General features: G+C 42.7%; 1 protein-coding gene across 2 annotated transcripts in view; it reads right to left on the bottom strand.

Annotated features, from left to right (window-relative positions):
• Positions 1-635: 635 nt before the first annotated feature.
• The window catches only part of DCP1A (decapping mRNA 1A), a 64,056-nt gene continuing 42,229 nt past the window's right edge, over positions 636-22,462 (bottom strand). Inside the window, exons 6-10 of one of the 2 annotated variants that reach the window (XM_077858542.1) lie at positions 20,989-21,102; positions 9,548-10,300; positions 7,400-7,465; positions 4,870-5,088; positions 636-4,585 (exon numbers count right to left, since the gene is read on the bottom strand). In XM_077858542.1, coding sequence (XP_077714668.1) covers positions 4,505-4,585; positions 4,870-5,088; positions 7,400-7,465; positions 9,548-10,300; positions 20,989-21,102 — 1,233 coding nt within the window. In that variant the 3' untranslated portion in view covers positions 636-4,504. The remainder of the gene's footprint in view (positions 4,586-4,869; positions 5,089-7,399; positions 7,466-9,547; positions 10,301-20,988; positions 21,103-22,462) is intronic. The other variant, XM_077858543.1, reaches the window with a different exon arrangement.

The raw sequence follows: 22,462 nt of genomic DNA, 5'->3' as shown, positions 1-22,462 counted from the left end.
AAGTCATTTAGCACAAGTTAGCTAAAGTTCTGCCATACGAGAGCAGGCAGGGATAACAAACATCTTACAGAGAATTTTGTTTGGATTACTAGCATGTCAACAGTTGTTGGGGAGATAGATGATTAACTATTCCTTTCCCCTTTAAACTTTTCTATTTCCCATAATGATCATATTTTAGTTTCCTCCGTCTTCCTTTTCTTCCTTGTTATCCTAGATGCCTGGCACGTGCTAGCCCGAGACGCAGGGATTGAATGGATGTGGGAACTGGCACAGAACCGTAGACTCTCTTACAGAACAGTGTTTTTGGCTGTGATTCCCCTCTGTTTGGGGAAACCACAGAAGCGTAAATGAAGTTCTTTAGCCGTCCACTTACAGCAGTTACACATTTGATGTTTAGCTACCAGGGGAGGAAGTGCTCATTCAGATACCAGGACTCAGGGGCTTCGGACCCGGAGATCTGTGCGGCCTGCGCGGCACAGCTGGAAGGCCCAGGCTGGAAACAGGCAGACAAGGGCCTTCTCTGGCAAGCTCTGTTCTTTCACCTTACCCCATCTCACCAGTGTGAGGCTCTGGCAAAGCACAGCAACTCATTTAGAAGTTCCATTTCTATAAATTAAATAAAAACACAATTAAAATTTAGTAGGTGCTAAAACTTGGTTTTGAAATTTTATTAAAAAAATATATTTGCAAACATATAAAATTTAGGATGAAAAATGCTCATTTGAAAACATGTAATAACTTAATATTTGCAAACATACACAGATGGTATAAAATCCATACCATTAAAAATGTTAATGATGTAGTATTGCGCTCATGGAACAAAAATCTTGCCGTAATTCCAGAGCTTCCCAGCCCCATATTTCAGGGAGCTGAGGATCTGGTACACTGAAAGTCATGAGAGCCGCATGGCCAAAGCAGTAATACAGAATAAAAACCATTTAGAATACATACTTTAAAAACACGTTTCTTAAGGAATCACACAGATAAAAGGGAAACACAATTCTGCATTTTCCCCCTTCAAAGTGAACAATATTGCATCTTAGCATTTCAAATAAAGATGTCAAATGGAAAACCAAGTGAAACATTGCACACGTCTCTCCTGCTGAATTTGCTGGAAAACAGGCTCCTTGAGGGAAATGGTCTCAAATGCAACTTTAAAAAAGCCCGGTGTAAGTTGCTTTACTTGATTTAGATCTTAACATTCTAAACTCCTGAAAACACAGGGCACTATTGGTTCCAGAAGGTACTTTGAACACAACTGAAGAAAACCAAAGATAGGTAAGAAAGAAACACGTGCTTAGCAGCAAATCTGCAGCAAGGATGCAGGACACATATATCCCTGTGGTTCCTGGTCTTCACTCACTTGGACTGGGCCCACTTGTGTCTGTCCCACCTCTCATTCCTGCTTCTATGTTTTGCCCAGTTACTGTGTGACAGCTGATTTTGTTTTGTAAGCAGTTAGGCACCTTCAATTTCATGTTGCATTATTAGTAATACAATGGCAGTTATGGCCTCTTCTACCCAAATGAGAAAACGTCAAACTACATTCTTGGGGGCGAGGTGGGGGGTGGGGAGAGTAATAAAGCTGCATGGTTTAAACATATTTACCTAGTACAGGATTTGATAGGGTTTATAATTTTTACAAGGTAACATAGGTAGAAAAAGAACAGATGCTTGACATGCAAAATTGGGCCAGACACATTCTAAATGGCCTGTGTGGCCTTCAGCAGAGAAGGACCCGTCAATTTGGGCTCTTTGCAAAACACCACTCTGTGACGGCCACCCCAAAGGCTTGGAAGGTGAGCTGAGGACATTCCCATGCACATAGTAAGAAATGCTTCTTCTGACACTGACATTTACTTGAAAACTTAGGATTCAAAATCCCACTTTACAAATCTCTGGAAGGATGCAAGCTGAGGAGTTTCTGCCCTGAAGGAACAGGCTGTTTGGGAGGTGCAGGAGTCCATCCAGACATCACGTTAAATACAACAAAAGAGCAGGGCCACCCACTGGGGCTGGGGGTGGTGCACAGAGACATGGTGGCCTAAATGCAAAACCTAGCAAGAAGCATCTGTATTTTGGTGTCTACTTTGATTCAACTAAGGTCTGAAACAAAGGTTCTGGTAAAGTCACGGCAGCTATGGAAACATGCAATCTAAGCTAGCATGAGGTTCTGGATAGGAAGTCTGACCCAGGAGTAAGGCAACTGAACTGTGACTTTCGGGCCAGGGTCATCCGACTGTGACTAGTCAGGCTTGGCCCAACTTTTCAGGGACTCATTCTGGCCTGAACCTTCTGGTAATTGTGACGGTGAACTTCTGGCTTCTGAATTTTAAGTAAATCCTTTGAATATGTAAATTTGGGAGTTGAAACAGGTTGACCCTTTTCAAGTCTCCATGTCTTGGGCACTTCAAAGTTTATTTTCCCACTAAGGAAAACTTATAGATTCTCTATCATGTTCATTCCTTGGATTAAAGGGTGAAAATTAACAGATTTGATTACAGACCCTCTTTAGGATATTCTCTCTTAACTCTCTTGTAATATTACACATACTCAAGTCATTTCAAGTTATACGTCTATTACAACAAGAATCCCTTGATTCTTCCATGTACCAAAGCCCATGGAAACCTCACTGGGGGTGTGATGAAACCTGTTTTCTGAGAACAGTCACATGGCTCCCCCCGACACCATCTCCTGGTGTCAGCAACACTCTGGATCTTACTTCAACATTTTCCTTCCTGGGTGATGTACAAGCAATTCATTTTTGGTTGCTGGATTCACACACTACCTTTGACAACGAACTCTTCCCCATTGAGTAAGAGAAATTACAAGCTTCCCTGACTTCTGTACAACTCACAAATAACTACGTAGACAGCAAGAAAAGACACTAAATTTGACAAGCAGAAAAGCTGCCCAGGAAGCATATTTAGAGTAACAAATGCCAATCAAACAAAGTATTCTTTATGCTAAAAAAACTAAGACCAAACTAAAACAAGTATGTAATTCACAAGTAATTTTCTAAAATCTCAGCTAGGAAAAAAAAAAAAATCTATCGATTTATGATTGAGTTACCATTAAAGCTTAAATGACTGTTCGCAAGGAACCACCACATCCATCAGCATTATTCACAGCTCACCCTTATGCTAGCTGGTTGAGCCAACTGGGTTTTTACCCCATCATTAAATAGTGCTCAGAAAAGTAAGCAGTGCATCTTAATTGGTTAAATACTACAAAATGATCTGCATCATAGAAACGAAGACACTTTCATTCAAAGAGTATCTTAAAATTACTATTGCTGAAATAAATCAAAGTCTACATTAAAATATTACTAATCACCATTACATGCCATAAAAGAATAAATATAAATCATGGCAGGTCAATAGCAGCATAACAAAGCATCTTTACATATTTTCACACTTTGGGCTGCAAAAGTACTCACAGCCTAGGAATACATTGGTAAAGTTCTGAATTTCACACTTTGTTTTTAACTCCATATTCTATAATAAAATAAGGGCAGTATGAATAACAGCTCCCTTTTCTGCATAGCTTTAAAACTACTCTCAGTAGACTCGAGGAATGGAACCAGAATGGCTTTGCTAGATTGGTCCACTGGTCCTTTTTGCCAAGTGTTAAGGAAAACAATCAACAATGACTTCTGTGTTTAGACAGAAAAGGAAAATAAGGCTACACTTCACACAAAACTTAACATTTTCGAAACCACTCAATAGTTTAACGTAAAGTGAAGGTTTCTGATCAAATTCAGTCTTTACCAGTCCCAGCCTTTGCTTCAAAGGTGTGACATGCTACTCCCATACCATCACAGAGCCGGAGGAGGCCCTAGTCACGTGGTATCACTGCCCTGGGAGCCCGCAGCATGGCAGCTCTGGGGACACTTAAAAAAACAAAACAAAACACAATTGAGAAATTTCAGAACTTTTAAGGCCCAAATGGGGCATTCATAAAAATATACTTCACTTGAACAAATCATTCCTAATTTGCCAACTTAAACTCTGATCCTTAAAACTCAAAGCTACTTTGCATAGAGCTGACTACTGCTCTGTTCAGAACTTGACTATCAGCCTAAGGCTCAAATTTCTAGGGGGGAGAAGCAGGGGAAGGGGTGCGGGCTGAACTCTGCTACAAGGCTGGTGACCCCTCCCCTCCCTATGACCTTGAGAGTGAAAGCAAGCTGAAAACCAGGCTCCTGATTTCACATCCCTTCTTACAGCTGATGAAAACACCCACACAACTTAATGTTTTTTTTTGTTTTTGTTTTTGTTTTGTTTTGTTTTTGTCAAAACAAAGGTCTGCTGGTGATGCTTCACAGTGAAACCTCCATTATCACTGAGAACGTCACTTGGAAAACATTCTTAAGGAATGAGTCTCTTTCTCATAGGCTCAATTTCAGGATTCTCAAAACTCAATGTTCTGTTTAGAAGTTCCCATGATGAGGCCTATTCGTTTCTGAGGTCGACATTCTGCCTTCGGATTTATTCTGCTCCAGTCATAAGTTGTGGTTGTCTTTGTTCTTGGTCAGAACCTGCAAGTAGACTTCGTGAAGTGTACTGAGGAAGCTGGAATCATTCTGGAAGAGATGGTAATGTTTCATTTACCTCAGAAGAACTTACTGTATAAATGATTTATAAAACTAACTACCCAAAGAATCCCATCACCCAGAGACAGCTGCAATCAATATTTTGGAATTCATTCAGATACTTTTCCATTGGGAGTATATGCTCAGAAAGAGAGAAACATCAGTCCCGCTAGTCTTCAATTCACCTTATGAACTGGTTTTCTAAAAAGAATTTATGTTTTTTAAAATTAAAGAACAGAAGTTTACAGATTCAACTGCTGGGATGGCCTGCATACCTTTATTAGATGTATTAATGTATCCTGGAGCTGGGACTTGCTGAGAATAATGGAAGGCTTTCTCTGATTTTCTGATGTTCCAACAGTCAGTGGAGAAGGGGCGCTTGCTTTTCTCTCGAGGTCTGTGGACCTTGTGACTGTCTGTTGGAAAACACTCGGGGACAGCAGGACTGAAGACACTGCCATGGTTGTTGCAGTAACCAGTGTGGGGCCTGCGACCTGCAGGGCAACAATGGTCATGAATGAAGCTTGTCGGCTAAAGGATGAAGGGTCTGTTTCTTGGGAAGCCAAGTCTGATCATCACACAAAAGAAGTATGATCACAGCAGGGTATGCACAGTAAGAACAATCCTATGATAAGAGGTGTCTGCATGGCTTAGTTGGTTAAGCGTCTGCCTTTGGCTCAGGTCATGATCCTTGAGGCCTTCGTTGGGCTCCCTGCTCAGTGGGGAGTCTCCTTCTTTTTTTTTTTTAAAAAAAATTTTTTTTTAATTTATTTATGATAGTCACAGAGAGAGAGAGAGAGAGAGAAGAAGAGAGAGAGAGAGACAGGCAGAGGGAGAAGCAGGCTCCATGCAACGGGAGCCTGACGTGGGATTCGATCCCGGGTCTCCAGGATCGTGCCCTGGGCCAAAGGCAGGCGCTAAACCGCTGCGCCACCCAGGGATCCCGGGAGTCTCCTTCTCCCTCTGTCCCATCCCTGCTCATGCACACAAGCATGTTCTCTCTCAAATAAAAAATTAAATCTTAAAAAAAAAAATCCTATGATAAATTAAAAATGCAAAGTTTTTTTTTTAAAGATTTTATTTATTTATTCATGAGAGACACACACAGAGAGAGAGAGAGAGAGGCAGAGACACAGGCAGAGGGAGCAGATCCCATGCAGGAAGCCTGATGTGGGACTCGATCCCGGGTCTCCAGGATTACGCCCTGGGCCGAAGGCAGGCGCCAAACTGCTGAGCCACCGAGGGATCCCCAAAACTGCAAAGTTTTATATGGGGAGCAGGGAAATGATTGGAAGAGGGCATGAGGGACTTTCTGGGGTGATAGAAATCTTACATATATTGATTGAATGGTTACCCCAAGGGATATTATGTTTGTTAAAACTCATAAAACAGAATCTGCATTTTATATGTATTTCACTGCAGTAAAATTTTACTTCAGATAAAAAAAGAAAAAGAAAAAGAAAAGGAGTGCCTGGATGTGTCAGTTGAATGTCTATTCTTGGTTTTGGTTCAGGTTGTAATATTAGGGTTGTGAGATGGAGCCCTGAGTTGGGCTCCACACTTAGTGCAGAGTCTGCTTGAGATCCTCTCCCTCTCTTTCTGCCCCTCCCCACTCTGCTCTCTCTCAAATATATAAATAAGATCTTGAAAAAAAAAAATCCAGTTGCATGAAGCATTAGTTTCTTTTGTAGTGTCCAATATACTTATCATTCTGCTACGGGTATCAGGATACAGCTTCTTACAAATAAAACATCTACCTCCTTCCTCCATTTAGAGGTGCTTCTATGCTAATAGCAGCTAACCATCAGAATATACTAAACCAGAAATAGTCAGCATTTTTAATAATTCCTCCATCAGGGACACCTGGGTGGCTCGGCGGTTTAGTGCCTGCCTTCAGCTCAGGGTGTGATCCTGGAGTCCCGGGATCAAGTCTAGCATCGGGCTCCCTGCATGGAGCCTGCTTCTCCCTCTGCCTATGTCTCTGCCTCTCTCTCATAAATAAATAGATGAAATCTTAAAAAAAAAAAAAAATCATCCATCCATTTGATGTAATCAACAGACATCTCTTTTTCTTTCTCCTGTCACCCTTCTTCATTTACAAACAGCCACAGGGCTACGGGTGTGGTTTTTGGGGTCTGCACCTTCCATTTGTCTCTGGTGCTGCTGCTGCCCAAGGCTGAGCGCCCTGCTGATCCCCAGGCAGCAGGATGAGCTACAGGGAAGACCAGTTAACAGTACCCATCAGGAGCTGGATGCAGTTTAAGTTCTGAGACCTGAGGAGAGGTATAAATGCTCAAAGGTAAATGTAAAAGTTCAGTAACTGAAAAAAGTAAGTGTATGCTTCAAGGCTGGTAGGTAATGGAGGGGTGGGGACAACTTTTACCAAGTGGGGCAGGGGAGAACAAGCAAGGGACAGAGCATGCAGGCCTGGGAGCCTGAGCACCATGGTGATTCTTAACCAGGGCATCATAGCTCTTGCAGGGCAAAGAGTATTTCCTCCTCACAGAAACCAGGCTGACATGCTTCTCAGCTGACAAACACTGAGCAAGCACCCAGTCCCATTGGCTGACCCTACCCTCGGTATGATCAGGGAAGGGATTATTCTAGAGAGGATGACTGCAAGCTCACAGGGACTGCAGCAATGAACTCTGTCTGGGGAGCAGGGCAGCCTGGCCTAGGAGGGGCATCTAAGGGGGCTCTAGCCTTGAAAGCTACCAGTTTCCATTCAAACAACAATGTTTTACTTCACAAACCCAGCAGAAGAGCTTAAATAGAATGTGTTCTTCACAAAAAAGGAGTCCTTACCGGGATGGCACTGGATAACACCTTAGGTTGGGCAAAGACATCAGGATCCTGGTTTTGCTGCATAGACTGCAACATTTAAAAAGAAAAGATGAACAGATGTAGCAAGTTTCAATGAAGATTTCCAAGCTACCTCGGATAAATCCACTTTGGCAATAAGGAATAGTTCAGACATTAACTAGTTCCTAGATTCTAATCCGTCAACTGCAGGGCGAGGGCACTGGGACAGCCTCTGACCCCCACAGTTTCCCCAAGAAAATGACTGTGTGCAGAGCCTTCAAGGTGTCTCCAAGGAAAGAATGGAAACCTGTGTCTAAGAGCTAGGTAGAACCCAAGTGTAGTTTTGCTCTTGAATCTGTAGAGAAGGCATATCCTGGCAGCATGAGACCTCAATAACGCAGCATGAACTCTGGACAGGTGGCACTAAACAGTCTTCATCCAGAGGCACACCTCCATATGATAAACTTTGTCCTTATTCATCGGGAGACAAAAAACTTCTTGTTGTAGAGCAAAAGCATTTCATTTAAAATTCAATGAAGCCCAGGTCCTCAATGAAATGAAATATATATGAAAATGCACGTGTAGGTAGGCATCCCCTGCAGGGAGGCACACTGGAGAGCGGGAGCCATCCCGGAGGCCCAAACCTGGGGCTGCTGCCCTGCACTTCCAGAGCAGCAGGGGCATTTCAGGGGTGCAATACTGATCTGTTAGAACATCCCCTCTCCTAACACTGCAGAGAACCTCAACACAAATGTTCCCAAGTGACAATTTAATGTATAACCAAGACACTAAGTTTCCTTTCTTTCTGTACGAGATTTTAAAGGAATGGAACAAAACACGGTCCATTAAGTAAGAAATCACATACAATTATTATGATGGGCTCTTCTGTACAGTATTACTTGGTGAAATGTTAAGATTGTAAATTATTATTAATGGGCATGGAACTGAGATCCTGGAAGGCAAATAGCACTATTGCTGTGATCAGCTGTGTGATCTTGCACACATCACTGTAATCTCATTTATAAACTCACTAGCCTCATCCATCACTGAGGGACAAACTTCTTCATGCCCTACCCTCAGTCTACGGGCAGGTCCCACTGCTTGCACTTGTTCATTTGTCCACACTCCCAATGTCAGGCCCCCACCAGCTCAAGCCTGGGTAACCGCCTGGCCTCCTTCCTGAGGGTGGTCTCACTTCTGTCTTCTCCTTGTCCTGCTCACCACCTCCGCTCAAAACCTTGAGAGACTCCCTTAGGGCTCTGGGAACAAGCCACTGACTCCTCCACATAGTTTCCAAAGTCCTGCTCCTCGGTCAGGACCTTGGCTCCAAGTCCCTTCCATAGGAGATCCAGCCACACTATATACAGGTCTTTACATTTAGCAAATGCCACTCATCTCTAGGCTTCTGTACATACTAGTTTTCTTGTCTCAAACACTTTTCTCTACCTTTAGGAAAAGTCTGGCTGGGATGCCTGGGTGGCTCAGTGGTTGAACATCTGCCTTCGGCTCAGGGACTGATCCTGGAGTCCTGGGATTGAGGCCCACATCGGGCTCCCTGCATGGAGCCTGCTTCTCCCTCTGCCTGTGTGTCTCTGCCTCTCTCTCTCTCTCTGTCTCTCATGAATAAATAAATAAATTATTTTATTTTATTTTATTTTTTAAGGAAAGGTCTGGCTAACTTCTACTGAGCCTTCAGATTTTAGCTAAACATGAGCTTCCTTAGATGGTTTTACTTGAATCTCCAAATCTGGGATACTGTTATGGCACCCCAAGTGTGTCTGGCCCAAGGTGGGCACTCAGTGAGTACCAAGGGAGCTGGGGATAATCTGGATCTATGGTCTGAGTCACATGCGGACTCCTGGACTTGTCACGCAGAAACAAACAAAAACCCCTACAATGGACGCTGTGCTGGGAAAATACCAGTATTGTGTCTTGAGTTGTATCGGTTGAGAGATCTGGGACAGTGGAACTGAGTTACAACACCACATACCAATGATCTGGCTATTCACTACAGGGCTCCTTACCTCCCATCTTCTGGCCCTGGATGTACCTAACAAGCATCTCTTTGAAGGGACTGCCTAGTGGCAGGCAACATCAAGGCCTCTGTAGCTTCACCCACCCAGTCAGAGCCACCCAGCCTCCTGCCAGTACCTGAAGGGGAGCAAGCACCATGTTGCTCAGGGATGCTGAGGCTCGCGCTGCTGCGGTCTTCGGGGGAGGCTCTATGAAGCTCTCAGGAGTGGCCAGCTGGCCAGCTGCTGGGGAAAAGCTGGGTGCCATGGCACCTTTCCCAAGTGATTGGGTCTGTATTTGGTCATGCTGTGGGGTCAACCTGAGTTTCTGGAGAAGATCGACACTTGGGAGGGATGTACCAGCTGTGTTTGTCACGCTCAGTGGGGCCCTGAAGGGGCTCTGGGTGGCAGTCAGATTGGTGTGGCTCAGCTCAGGGACTGGCTGGGTCAGGAGCGGAGACCGCTGTCTTGGTGTGGTCTTCACTGCCTGCATGATGGTGGCGTTCCGGGGTAAGCTGGGGGGAACCTGTGCTGTGGGAGCGTCTGCTGGTAGAGTGGGACTGAGCACGGGGCGCAGGGGGACGGCATAGCCTGGGGCCTGTTTTTCACCGGACTGTGTGATGGAGGCAGGAGTGATGAGCACTGGGGCAGGGACCTCAGGTGGGACTGGGTGGTGCGCAGCAGGACGGACACCCAGGTTTTCTGATGGAGGGACTCCTCCTGACTGTTCAAAGGAAAATGGTAGCAGTGAGCTGGACTCCTTCTGGGAGGCATCTCCTGGCAGCTTCTCCACTTCTTCTGAATCTAGACCCATGACGGCTGGCTGTTCCTTTGGCAAAGAGGTTCCAAATAATTCTTCCACTGTCAGATGTTTGTGTCCAGATGGAGCAGACTGAAAAAACAAATCAAACCACCCAATGGAAGAAATCTCTTACAAACCAGTGTAACCAAACTTCTTTCCCATCAACCAAAACAGTCTGCAGAAGGAAGGATGGACGGAGTTGGAAAATAAGGACCCAGAACAAACCAAAGATGTGCTAGGGATTAAGGACAAATCATCTCCCTTAGCTGGTGGGCAGAAATTTGTATTCATAATAAAATCCAAGTTTTAGGGACTCCCAGTAGAGTGTTAGAATTCCCCCTTTTCCTTGGCAAATGGATGTAAGGTAAAGGGGCAAGTATCTTATTACAATGTTAATAGTACTTAATTGCCCTATGTCAGTAACACATGTAAGGAAACAATCCTCAAGAGGACAAAGGGACCAAATGCTGAGTATTTCTACTTTTATTTTCATATTTCATAGTTCTTTTTTTAAAGATTTTTAATTTATTTAAAAATAAATTTAACACAGAGAGAGAGACAGAGACACAGGCAGAGGGAGAAGCAGGCTCCTCAGAGGGAGCCTGATGTGGGACTTGATCCCAGAACCCCAGGATCATGCCCTGAGCCAAGGACAGACACTCAGCCACTGAGCCACACCCAGGCATCCCTTATATTTCATAGTTCTTGATAAAAAGCTAGGCATTGCACCTTAAGGACTAGGTCTTGGGCAGCCTGGGTGGCTCAGCAGTTTAGTGCCGCCTTCAGCCCAGGGCGTGATCCTGGAGCCCTGGGATCGAGTCCCGCATTGGGCTCCCAGCATGGAGCCTGCTTCTCCCTCTGCCTGTGTCTCTGCCTCTCTCTCACTCTCTCTGTCTCTCATGAATAAATAAATAAAATCTTTAAAAAGAAAAAAAAAAAGGGACAGGTCTTAAGTAAAAGAAAACAAATTTAACTATTTTGTAAACAGCAGGCCATTCCTCCTTTCTACTATCAAATCAAAGAATCCTCAAGAAAAAACAAATCATGTTAAGTCTGAAAATGTTAAGTTTCCATCTATTGCAGTGATCTGGCTTATTGATGCCACTGCAATGGTTTGAAGGAGAAATATTTATGCTTTTTACTCCTGAGCTTTTCTATACCTTCACTTCAAGCACTATGGCCATATTCACTTTAACAAGGTGCCAGGGCCTGTTGTGACCTGGGCCCAAAGGACATGGTAGGAAGTAACAAAGACTTTGACAGAGCTTATGTTCTAGTGGGAGACTAACCTAAGTACTTTGAAAACACAAGCAGTCTCTACATGTTTTGTTTTTTTAAAGTAGGCACCACACCCAGCATGGAGCCCAATACAGAGCTTGAACTTACAACCCTGAGAGCAAGTCCTGAGTTGAGATCAAGAGTTGGACGCTAAACCAACTGAGCCATCGAGGTGCCCCTTGATATACGGGACTACTAAAGTATGTGGACTGCTTAGTTGCTCAGATACATGTTTACGTGGAAAAAGACAAGTCACTGAATGAAACACACGGTTTTCAGTACATCAGAAGGCCTATAAAGGTCTGAAACTACACTGCATCTGAAGCAGAAGAATGAAAGCAGCATGGTATGACATTTCTGCAGGAAAAGCACAGATTTCCCCAGGGAAATGTTTTATTCGGGAGATCAACAATTACAGGGTTCCCTTGCTATCTGAAAGCGGATTATTCCTAGGAAATGTTCAAAAGCCAAAATGATAGAAAGTGAAGCAGCAATTACTATTAATTCATAGGGAAAATTTCTAGACTCCAAAGTAACTTCTCTTCGGCTTTTTAAAAATATATTTTAAGAAAGAATGAGCAAGGGGGGAGGGACAGAGGGAAAGGGAAAAAATCTCAAACAGACTCCGTGCTCAGCATGGAGCCCAACATGGGGCTCTATCCCATGACCCCAAGATCATGACCTGAGCTGAAACCAAGTGCTCAACCAACTGAGCACTCAGGTGCCCATCTCTTTGGCTTTTCTGAGACCTCAGAACACACCTTGCTAATAGATGCACAGAATAAAAAGAGACAAAGCATAGGTGCTCACAGACCCAAGTCAAAACTGTCGCGGCCTGCTGCTGGGATGCTGAGTGGTTCCCAGGGCAGGGGCTCAGCAGACCACTCTCTCTGAGCAGGGTACCACTGTCACACAAACACTAGATGCTATTTTTGCTTTTTATCTTTTTTCATTAAAGCAAAAGTCCTCTTTGGATTTCTTTTGGTCAGCAAGACAGGTACTGATACAGGTCTTCCCTAAAAGCAGAAGTGGACTTCATTTGAACTTTTGAAAAGGAGGGTGGGTGGGACAACTGTGTGTGGTTTAGCAGATGCCCTGGGTACAGTGCTGGGATGGGCAGGGTGAGGGAAGATGCAGCTCACTGGCAACAGGTTCTCAGGGGGAGGGTGTGAGGGATCCCCTTTGTTGAGGAGGGACATGGAGGAAAGGAGGCCAGCACCCAGGATGGAGGATGCAGGGGAGCTTGCTTATGAGGGACGGAAAGGTAAGTGAGTACCACTGTGTAGTCTCTCGTGTCACCTGTTAGGTGAGAAGGGCTGGCAGGGCTGAGGAGAATGTAGATGGGGCAAAGTAACAGCAGTGGAGAAGAGGCAGAAGCCTCCTCCAGTTATAAAAAAAATTGTAATTTCATACCAAACCATTTTTCTTAGAAAATATTCAATAAAAAGAATTAATGTAATATATCTTGGCAAGTTACTGTGACGAGAGGCTTTGTTTAAGTGAAGGAATTCTCAAACGGCAGATTCAGACTCCCTATTAACAATGCTGTAGAGTCAGACTAGTAAGACTACCTTGTCACAACACTTCCCAGCACCTGAAGGGATTTTCCAGATTCAGGATCTCGCTTCAAATACAAGGCAGTATCACTAACATACATTATAAACTGTAAAGGTAAAAAAGTACAAAAGAATGTATATGGTTTAATTTCTTTATGTTTTTACTTCTGAAAAAGTTATAGATCTTAGAGTCTGAAATCAAAGATATTGAGGTTCAATTCCCAGCTGTTAATTGGGGCAATAACAGTCTCTGTATTGAGTTCCTTCATCTGAAAAACAGGGGCAATTGTGGCAATCACCTCACAGAGCTGCTATGAAAACGGAGTTCTCAACATGATGTCTGGTACCCAACAAGCATTCAGTAAGTGGAAGTTGGCTATTACAATCATTATATGAATACCAGTCTTAACAGCAGTCACAATAAATCTGTGTTTGCATGTTTTAGACAACATCAAATAATACATACTGGATATTAAAAATTCATCAAATCCTTCCAGAATATCATATTCCCATAATGTAAAATAACACTACCACCTGATGGGCTATCAAGACTGAGCTATTATAAATCATCCTGTCATTCCCTGATGACAGTTGTTTAAGATTTCCAATCCATTCAACATAACTCAAAATAAGACACTGAATTCTTATTTGGGACACACTTCTCTGTCCAGGCCACATAACTAGTAATGCACAGGTTCCATCTCCTCAGGTGAACAACATTATGATTTATTCACTTCTGGATCTCTGGCATGATAAAGGTCTACTGATGGCACAGACATAATTCCTTTCTCCCTCGGATTTCTAAAAGTTATGGTGGGGCACCTGGGTGGGTCAGTCAATTAAGGGTCTGATTCTTGACTTCGGCTTGGGTCATGACCTTGGGGCTGTGAGATCGAACTCTCCATGAGGCTCTGTGCTCAGCAGGGAGTCTGCTCAAGATTCTCTGTCTCCCTCTGCCCCCCTGACTTGCGCACGAACTTTATTTTTTTCTCTCTCTCAAATAAATGAATCTTTTATTTTTATTTTTTAAAAAGATTTTATTTATTTATTCACAAGAGACAGAGAGAGAGAGAGAGAGAGAGGCAGAGACACAGGCAGAGGTAGAAACAGGCTCCATGGAGGAAGCCTGACGTGGGACTTGATCCCGGGTCTCCAGGACCATGCCCTGGGCTGAAGGCGGCGCTAAACCCCTGAGCCACCTGGGCTGCTCATATTTTTAAAATTATTTATTTATTCATGAGAGACACAGAGAAGCAGAGACATAGGTAGAGGGAGAAGCAGGCTCCATGCAGGGAGCTCGACGTGGGACTTGATCCTGGGACTCAAGGATCACACCCTGGGCCGAAGGCAGGCACTCAACTGCTGAGCCGCTGAGGCATCCCTAAATAAATCTTTAAAAAAAAAAAGTCCTGGGCAGCCCTGGTGGTGCAGTGGTTTAGTGCCGCCTGTAGCCTAGGGCGTGATCCTGGAGACCCGGGATCGAGTCCTATGTCAGGCTCTCTGCATGGTGCCTGCTTTTCCCTCTGCCTGTGTCTCTGCCTCTCTCTCTGTCTCTATGAATTAAAAAAAAAAAAAAAAAAAAAAAAAAAGTCCTGTTGAAATATATGTACCGCAAGTTAGCACTGTAACTGTATGGAAGTGTAGAACCCAGCAGCACTCAGGATACTCACACTACTGTGTAACCACCATCTTACCCTCACTCATGGCCCCGTCAGCTCCACTCGACTCTCCGTTCTTATAAATCTGCCTACTCCAGGTACGCTGTGCAACAACAATCACATCCTACTTGTCCCTCTGTCACTGCCTTCCTTCACCTAGCATCACGTCCTTGAGGTTCACTCACGCTGTAGCAGAGTTTCTTTCTTTTTACAAGTAAAGGCCGACTAGTACTCCATCGTGTGCATATTTGTCCATTCACTTGAGGATCAGCACTTGGGTTGTTCCTACCCTTCAGCTATTGTGAATGCTGCTGCTGTGAGCATTAGCGTAGAAGTATTTGTCCTCATCCTTGTTTTCAATTCCTTTGGATATCTACCCAGGAATATAGAATTGCTGGGTCATACAGTAATCCTACATTTAACTTTTTGAGGAACTGCCAGACTGTTTTCCAAAACTGCTGCATCACTTTACATCCCACCAGTGATGCCAGAAGGTTCTGGTTTCTCTAGAAACCTCCTGTGTTTCTTGCCAACACACTGGCCATTTGATCTTTTCTGAGAAATGACCATTCAAGTCCTTTGTCCATTTTTGAGTTGGGTTAATTCTTTTTTATATACCTTATGATTAGGACAAAATGGTCAAGATGGCTTGGCAAAAAAGTACTTGAAAACTACGCTAATTCTTTTTCATTAATACAAATTATGTATATCTTTATCACATTTTGTTTCAGATATATGTATATACACACACAAAACAATGTTTAGATTGACATACTTTGAAAAATACGGACCACATTGGGGCTATTTTGCAAAAACTTGAGTCTTTCCCAGGTAAGAATACAAATATTTTTATGTTGTAAGAAAAGGGTGGGTGCCTGGGAAGATCAGTTGGTTAAGTGATTTTAAGTGATTTTGGCTCAGGTTGTGAACTCAGGATAGTGGAATCAAGAGCCCTAAATGGGCCTCTGTGCTGAGTGTGGAGCCTGCTACCACCCCACCCTCTGCTCATGGGCTTTTAAAAACACCACCACCACCACCACCACCACCACAGGACATGGAGAAAATTCAACATGAAATACACCTTAGGCTTCAAAAAATGGCATAATTCAGGCAGCATTTTTTATCTATTCAGTGGAACATAAATCGACTTTTGAACAATTAAAATTACCTGCATATACATCTGGAATGTTTTTATGTTTAAATAAATGGTATTTTTTTTAAAAGATTTTATTTAATTATTCATGAGACAGAGAGAGAGGCAGAGACACAGGCAGAGGGAAGAGCAGGCTCCATGCAGGGAGCCCAATGTGAGGTTCTGGGGCTGGATCCAAGGACCCCAGGACCACGCCCTGGGCTGAAGGCAGACTCTCAACCACTGAGCCACCCAGGTGCCCTCCAAAAAGGCATTTCTAATGGTTCATTTAAAAATGAATCTAGGGATACCTGGGTGGCCAGTGGTAGAGTGTCTGCCTTTAGCCCAGGGCATGATCCCGAAGACCCGGGATAGAGTCCCACATCGGGCTCCCTGTGTGGAGCCTGCTTCTCTCTCTACCTGTGTCTCTGCCTCTATCTCTCTCTCTCTCTGTGTCTCTCATGAATAAATAAATACAATCTTTAAAAATAAAATAAAATAAAATAAAAATGAATCCATATTGTAGAGCCCTGAACCCTGACTGCAAAAGCAGCAGAAAGTTTCCAGAATTCTCCATGTGGCTTCCCTACAACTTCTGCCAGGCCAGAAACATTCTCAAACTTTCTCTGGAATAGGATTCGTGGTAAGGCCAGTAGGGTTTCAAAGGAATCTCACATAAGGGATAAATGAGGTTACCAGCCTAAGAAGAGTGACCACAGACAGAACGCTCACCACGTGGGGGCCCTGTGCTAAGCACTTCACATGCATTACTCTATTAATCAGTGAGGGCACTATTATCATCACTGCTACCTTGTAGGTGACACTCAAGTACAACCTAGTCCTAACGATAAGTCTATGTTATTAACCATTATGCCCCTGTACTGAGATGTCAAATAAGTATATTCTAGGTTACCTAATCAACTGGAATGATGATAACGACATCTGGAAAACAGAGGTAGATCTGTGGCTTGAATAACTAAGAAGTGGCTACAGGTTAAAATGTACCAACTTTTGGAAATACGTATAACTAGTTGAATCAGTCACAAGAGGCAAGTGAACAGAGAGCATGCTTCTCCACACAAAAGCTTTATAGTCTCTGCATTTGAGGACCCTTCCTCTCTTCTCTGCCCATGACAAGAGAAACATGCCACACTGCTCTAGTAGTTGGGCTTAGTTAATCATGGATTCATCTCCCCTCATCCATAGAAAAGGAGAATTTTATACTTCATTTATGTATGAATCCTATGTTTTGCAATATCTTCCATCAAGTGTTAGTCTGATCATTCCCCTTGTGAAGTGGAATTCAGGGAGCAATGGTAGCTATGTGCACAACGAAATTCTAGTATACTGTTTCAGGCTTTACACTGTTCCTTCTTCACCCCACCTTACCCCTAAGCTCCTGCCACTTAGAGAATTTCCTATTTCTGTCTGGATCTATGGTGCCCGTATCTGATTTTCTACCTGGTCAGTGTACCTGGCACACCAGTGTACCTGGCACACCATGTATTCTTCTTCTTCTTCTTTTTTTTTTTTTTTTTAAGACTTTATTTATTTGAAAGAGAGTATATATAAACAGGGGAAAGGGCAGAGGGAGAGGGAAAAGCAGGCTCCTCGCTAAGCACGGAGCCCAACATGGGGCTTGATCCCAGGACCTCAAGATCATGACCTAAGCTGAAGGCACACACTTAACTATCTGAGCCACTTGGGCCCCTATGTATAATATTCTTAACCTCAGTAGCCAAAAAACAATATAAAATGTACTAGGGAAATAGTCCCAAGGGAATTTTGGCAAGTGAATTATGAAATTGAAATAGAATTTAATACTATTAAGACTTGATAGCATTACTTGCTCCTCAGCACCAGATGGCAGTGTTACTAAACAAGTGTACTGTGTTGTACAGGCTGATTATGGATTTAAGCTGATTTTAGTCAATCACATGGGCTTCTGAAAATATCCAGATCCCAATATTCTACAAAATTCTGTCACTGTGACCTATAAAATGGACTTTCAGAAGGATGTGCAAATGAAGGAGGAACAAACATCAGCATTCTGCTCCTTAGAGACTCTAATTCTCTGAGTGCCTGCTTCAATACTGTGTGTCCACAGATCCATCACTGGTGCTTTTGCTGAAAGGTCGAGCATGCACAGGTCATCGCACTCACCCTTCTTTAACATTAATGATTAAGATTTCCTTTTCCTTGCAGTTGCCCTTTTGTGGCAAATGAATTCAGTTTTTATTGCTTTTAAGGTGGTGGAAGTTTTCTATCTCCTGATCTTGGTGGTAGTTACAATGTTTGAAAGTTACACTTGTAAGAAAAATTACAAGGTTTACACATAAGATCTAAATTTGTTTACTATGTGTTAATTATACTCCAGAAAGAAAATGCTCAGATCCTAGAGCAGCTACATTTTTACAAAATTAGCCCAGGTCTCAGTTTTCATGCACATACAATAGTGATACTAATGCTACTTTCATCCCACGGTTCTATAATTTGTGTCACCGTGTGAAGAGCTATTTTCTGTACAATAAAAATTATGCTAGCACCAGGCTTAGAAACAAGTGTAAGAGCATTTCGCCTGTTCTCAATTGCCTGGAAATCTCTGTATAGTTATCATTTCCCCCTGCCTCATTTCGTACCCCTGGCTGTGGCAACAGCTATTGCTCCAAACTACTACAATATCTATTTAGCCAAGAAGAGCGTGGCCTGGCACCTGCTATACTCTTGAGAGGTGAGCCTGCTCTGCTGCAGTGCTCAGGCCAGGCTCAGAACATCAGACATAGCACTGGTAACCTTCTTGTCTTTTCAGAAAACAGGCATGGATTCCCTAAGCCTAGTTTTAATTATAATATGGATTTGTAACAGGAAATCCCATTTATCCCAAGGCCTGTGTTCTAAATGGTTCTCTGGGTCTTGAGTCTGTTCCTTCATTTGGTTCTCACAATAACTCTGAGAGTTAGGCAGTGCAAGAATCCTAACCCCAGGATTCAGAAAGGAATGGGGAAGTGACTCATGAATCAAAAAGGGGACATGACTGGCCCACTGAACATGCAGAGCTGATAAACCAGACCAGAAGGAACACAGGGATGCTGCTCCTTCGCTCATCCAACATATGTTTTGTAAAAATTCTATTTTACATAGCACTCTAAATGTAAATATGGACTATAAATGTAAACATGGTAAAAACAGAGCATGAGAATGCAGTACATAAAATCTGGCTCAAATTGTCATCTAAATACTTAAAAATGTTATGGATACATTGCTGGTGGAATGTTAATGGTACAGCCTCTCTGGAAAACTTTATGGCAGTTTCTTAATAAATGAAAACATGGAATCACCAAGTGACCCAACATTTGTACTCCTGAGCATTTATTCCAGAGAAATGGAAATCTGTGTATAAAAACCTGTGCGCAGGGGGATCCCTGGGTTCAGCGGTTTGGTGCCTGCCTTTGGCCCAGGGCGTGATCCTGGGGTCCCTGGATCGAGTCCCACATTGGGCTCGCTGCATGGAGCCTGCTTCATCCTCTGCCTGTGTCCTGCCCCCCTCTTTCTCTCTCTCTTTCTCTCTCATGAATAAATAAAATCTTTAAAAACAAAACAAAACAAAAAACAAAACAAAACCTGCACAAATGGTCACAGAAGCTTTACTTGCAATAGCTAAAAACTGAAAACAACCTAGATGTTCCTTCAACAGGCAAATGGTTAAAAATGGTAAAACAAATTTTGGCACTTCCACTTGACTGGGCGGTAGAATTAAAGAGAACAAACTACTGATAAACCCAATAATTTCAAAGACATCTCCAAGAATCATGTTGAGTGAAGAAAGACACTCTCAGCAGGTTATATAATTTCATTTACATAACATTCTTGAAAAATTATAGAATGAGGGATAGATTAGTGGCTGCTAGGGTTAAGGATGGGAGGAGGGGAAAGGCAGGAAGGTGACAGGGGAGTTAGTGTGACAATACAAAGTGATAAGAAGGACTCTTGTGTTAATGTAAGTCTTTGGTATCTTTACTGTGGTGGTGGATACACAAGAGTTATACATGACATAAAATCGCACAGAAATACATACATGCACATACACATATACATAGAAATGAATGTGAATAAAACTGAGGAAATGTGAACCAGATGGGCAGATTTTGTCAATATCCCAGCTGTGATACTGTATTTTATTTTGCAAGGTGTCATCAGTGGGTAAATGGGTAAAGGGTACATGGGATCTTTTCATATTATTTCTTATAATTGCATGTGAATCTATAATTATCTCAAAGTAAAAAGATCAGTTAAAAAACTATGGGTTTTACTCGGTATCTGTTCATTTATTAAGCCATCAGCTATAAAGAAAACTAATTTAGTCACAAGTATTTACAAATCCTAGGTGCTGAGAATATGGCAATGAACAAAGGCCTACAAAACTGCCTGCCCCTATGGAGCTTACATTTAGGCAAAGAGGAGACACAGTGCACACAGTAAAAAAACCCACAAACCATGTTAACTGGTGAGGCCGTAGGGAGAAAATAAGATAGAGCAGGACTGGATACGGAAGGAGCGTTACTTAAAACTAGGTGACCAGAGAAGGCCTCACCTGTATGGAGGACGCTCAAGACTTGAAAGAATAAAGGGAACAAACCCTACCTAGGAGGAAAATATTCTTTGCAGAAGGAACAGCAAGTACAAAGGCCTGTCCCAAGGCAGGAACAAGTCTGGCACATTTGTGGAAAGGCAGAAGAGCCAATGAGGCTGGGGCAAGTGGGAAAAGATGAGGCAGGGGTCGGGGGGCCAGATCAGGTTGGGCCTGGTGGACCATTGGCATGGCCTTGGCTTTTATTCAAGTGAGATGGGACATCACTGCAAAGTTTTAAGCAATGGAACGCCATGATCTAACTTACGTGTAATTAGTATTACTCTGGCTGCTGGGTGAAGGACAGGTAAGGGGGTAGCCTGGGCAAAAGCTCTACAATCAGAGTGAAGGCTCCTGCAAAATCCAAATGGAAAGAGTACAAATGCCAGGAGTGGATGTTTAGCATGCTGCTGCCCGTATGTATACCCTTGACAGAAAAATGACAAATTTATACTGCACTAATATCCTTACAAAATAATATTGTGTTTTGTTACCCTGGACAAAGCTAGAGCTTTGGCTGTACAGACCTTATCTTGTGACCCCGATGGCATCTCTTCTAGAGTCTCGGTGCTTCCCAGATTGGAGAGCTGAGTACTTGGCTGTAACCCAGGGCTGGAGATATTGGAGTCACCCATCTGATTCTGAAATTAAAAGGAAAAGTATATCATGTGAAAAGTTTGCTATTATTTGGCTAGCAAAACATCATATGTACTATGCAGTCAAAAGTAACATGTCCCTTGACTGAAGTTTAGAGCTTTTTTTTTTTTTTTTTTCTTTTTTAAAAATCCGGTCTCTTGAGTGTTCTAAACTGTTTGTGTATCTGTTTTGATGTGAATAATGCTCACTAGATGCTGGATCAGATAGGCCAAACAGAACTTTAGAACTTTAGTCTCTAAAATTTATAATTCCATGTCCATCTAGTGATCTTTTTTAGTTTTTTGTTTTTTTTTTTTTTTTTTTACACCACAGTGTTAGGCAGTCCAATATTAAAAGAATTGCTAAGAGGCATTTTTTCCTCTTCAAATGACTTAATCCTTATTTCAGAACACCTTTTACTCTGTGTTATCCATTTACATAGAGGTGAAAGAGCCTGGGAAAGCCTATGAAATATCTTTTTAAAAACATCTATTACTGAAGTCTTAGACAATTCTACATACCACAACAGTGCCCATCAGGTTAAGTGTGGCCATCAGAGTTACTACAACATTACTGATACACTCCCTGTACTGTTTTACTGTTCATCCCCGTGACTTACTTGTTTTATAACCGGCTGTCTATACCTCTTAACCCCCTTCAACTATTCTACTTGCTTATGAAATATCTTATTTTTCACCTCTTTATGCAACACCACCATCAACCTGTATTAACACATTATGGAGAATGCCTGGAATTAAACTGTATCAAAGAAAAGCTCAAAACATTGTTCACAGCAAGTTCCTAGAACAGAAGGTATAAAATGTTCAGAAACATTTTTAAAATTGGGAGTCTGCACATAAAAATCCCAGCTTGTTATTTTCAGAGAGAAGAAAGTGGATACCTTGGCAACAACTGGCTGGAGCTGAGCTGCAAGTGACATTCTGATGAAGGGCCAGGCTCTGTTCACGTCAGGTCCACCCTGACTTATGGCATATACTCCCGTGGCCCATGTGGTTTTTGGGGCAGTTGAGTCTCCTATACTAAACTCAACATGAGCTACAAGATGGGTTATGCTTTAAAAGGTCTTTAGAACTTCAAAAATTTTTTATTCATATGCAGGACTATTCTTGGAAGGTTTACTTGGAGTTTGTTTGCTGATCACACTCCAGTATTTGTAGGGATTGGGGGGGGAGGGGAATGGACAATCACAAACTTTCCTGAGAGTAATTTTACAATATTTGGTAAAAACCTTAAAAATGTCAAAATCCTTTGATCTACAATTTTTTTAAAAAGATTTTATTTTATTTATTCATGAGAGACACAGAGCGAGAGAGAGAGGCAGAGACCCAGGCAGAGGGAGAAGCA

The sequence above is a fragment of the Canis aureus genome, chromosome 19, assembly GCF_053574225.1.
Source record: "Canis aureus isolate CA01 chromosome 19, VMU_Caureus_v.1.0, whole genome shotgun sequence".
In the NCBI taxonomy this organism is placed as follows: Eukaryota; Metazoa; Chordata; class Mammalia; order Carnivora; family Canidae; genus Canis; species Canis aureus.
Note: the sequence above shows the minus strand (reverse complement) of the source record. Positions and strands in the feature narration are given on the sequence as shown.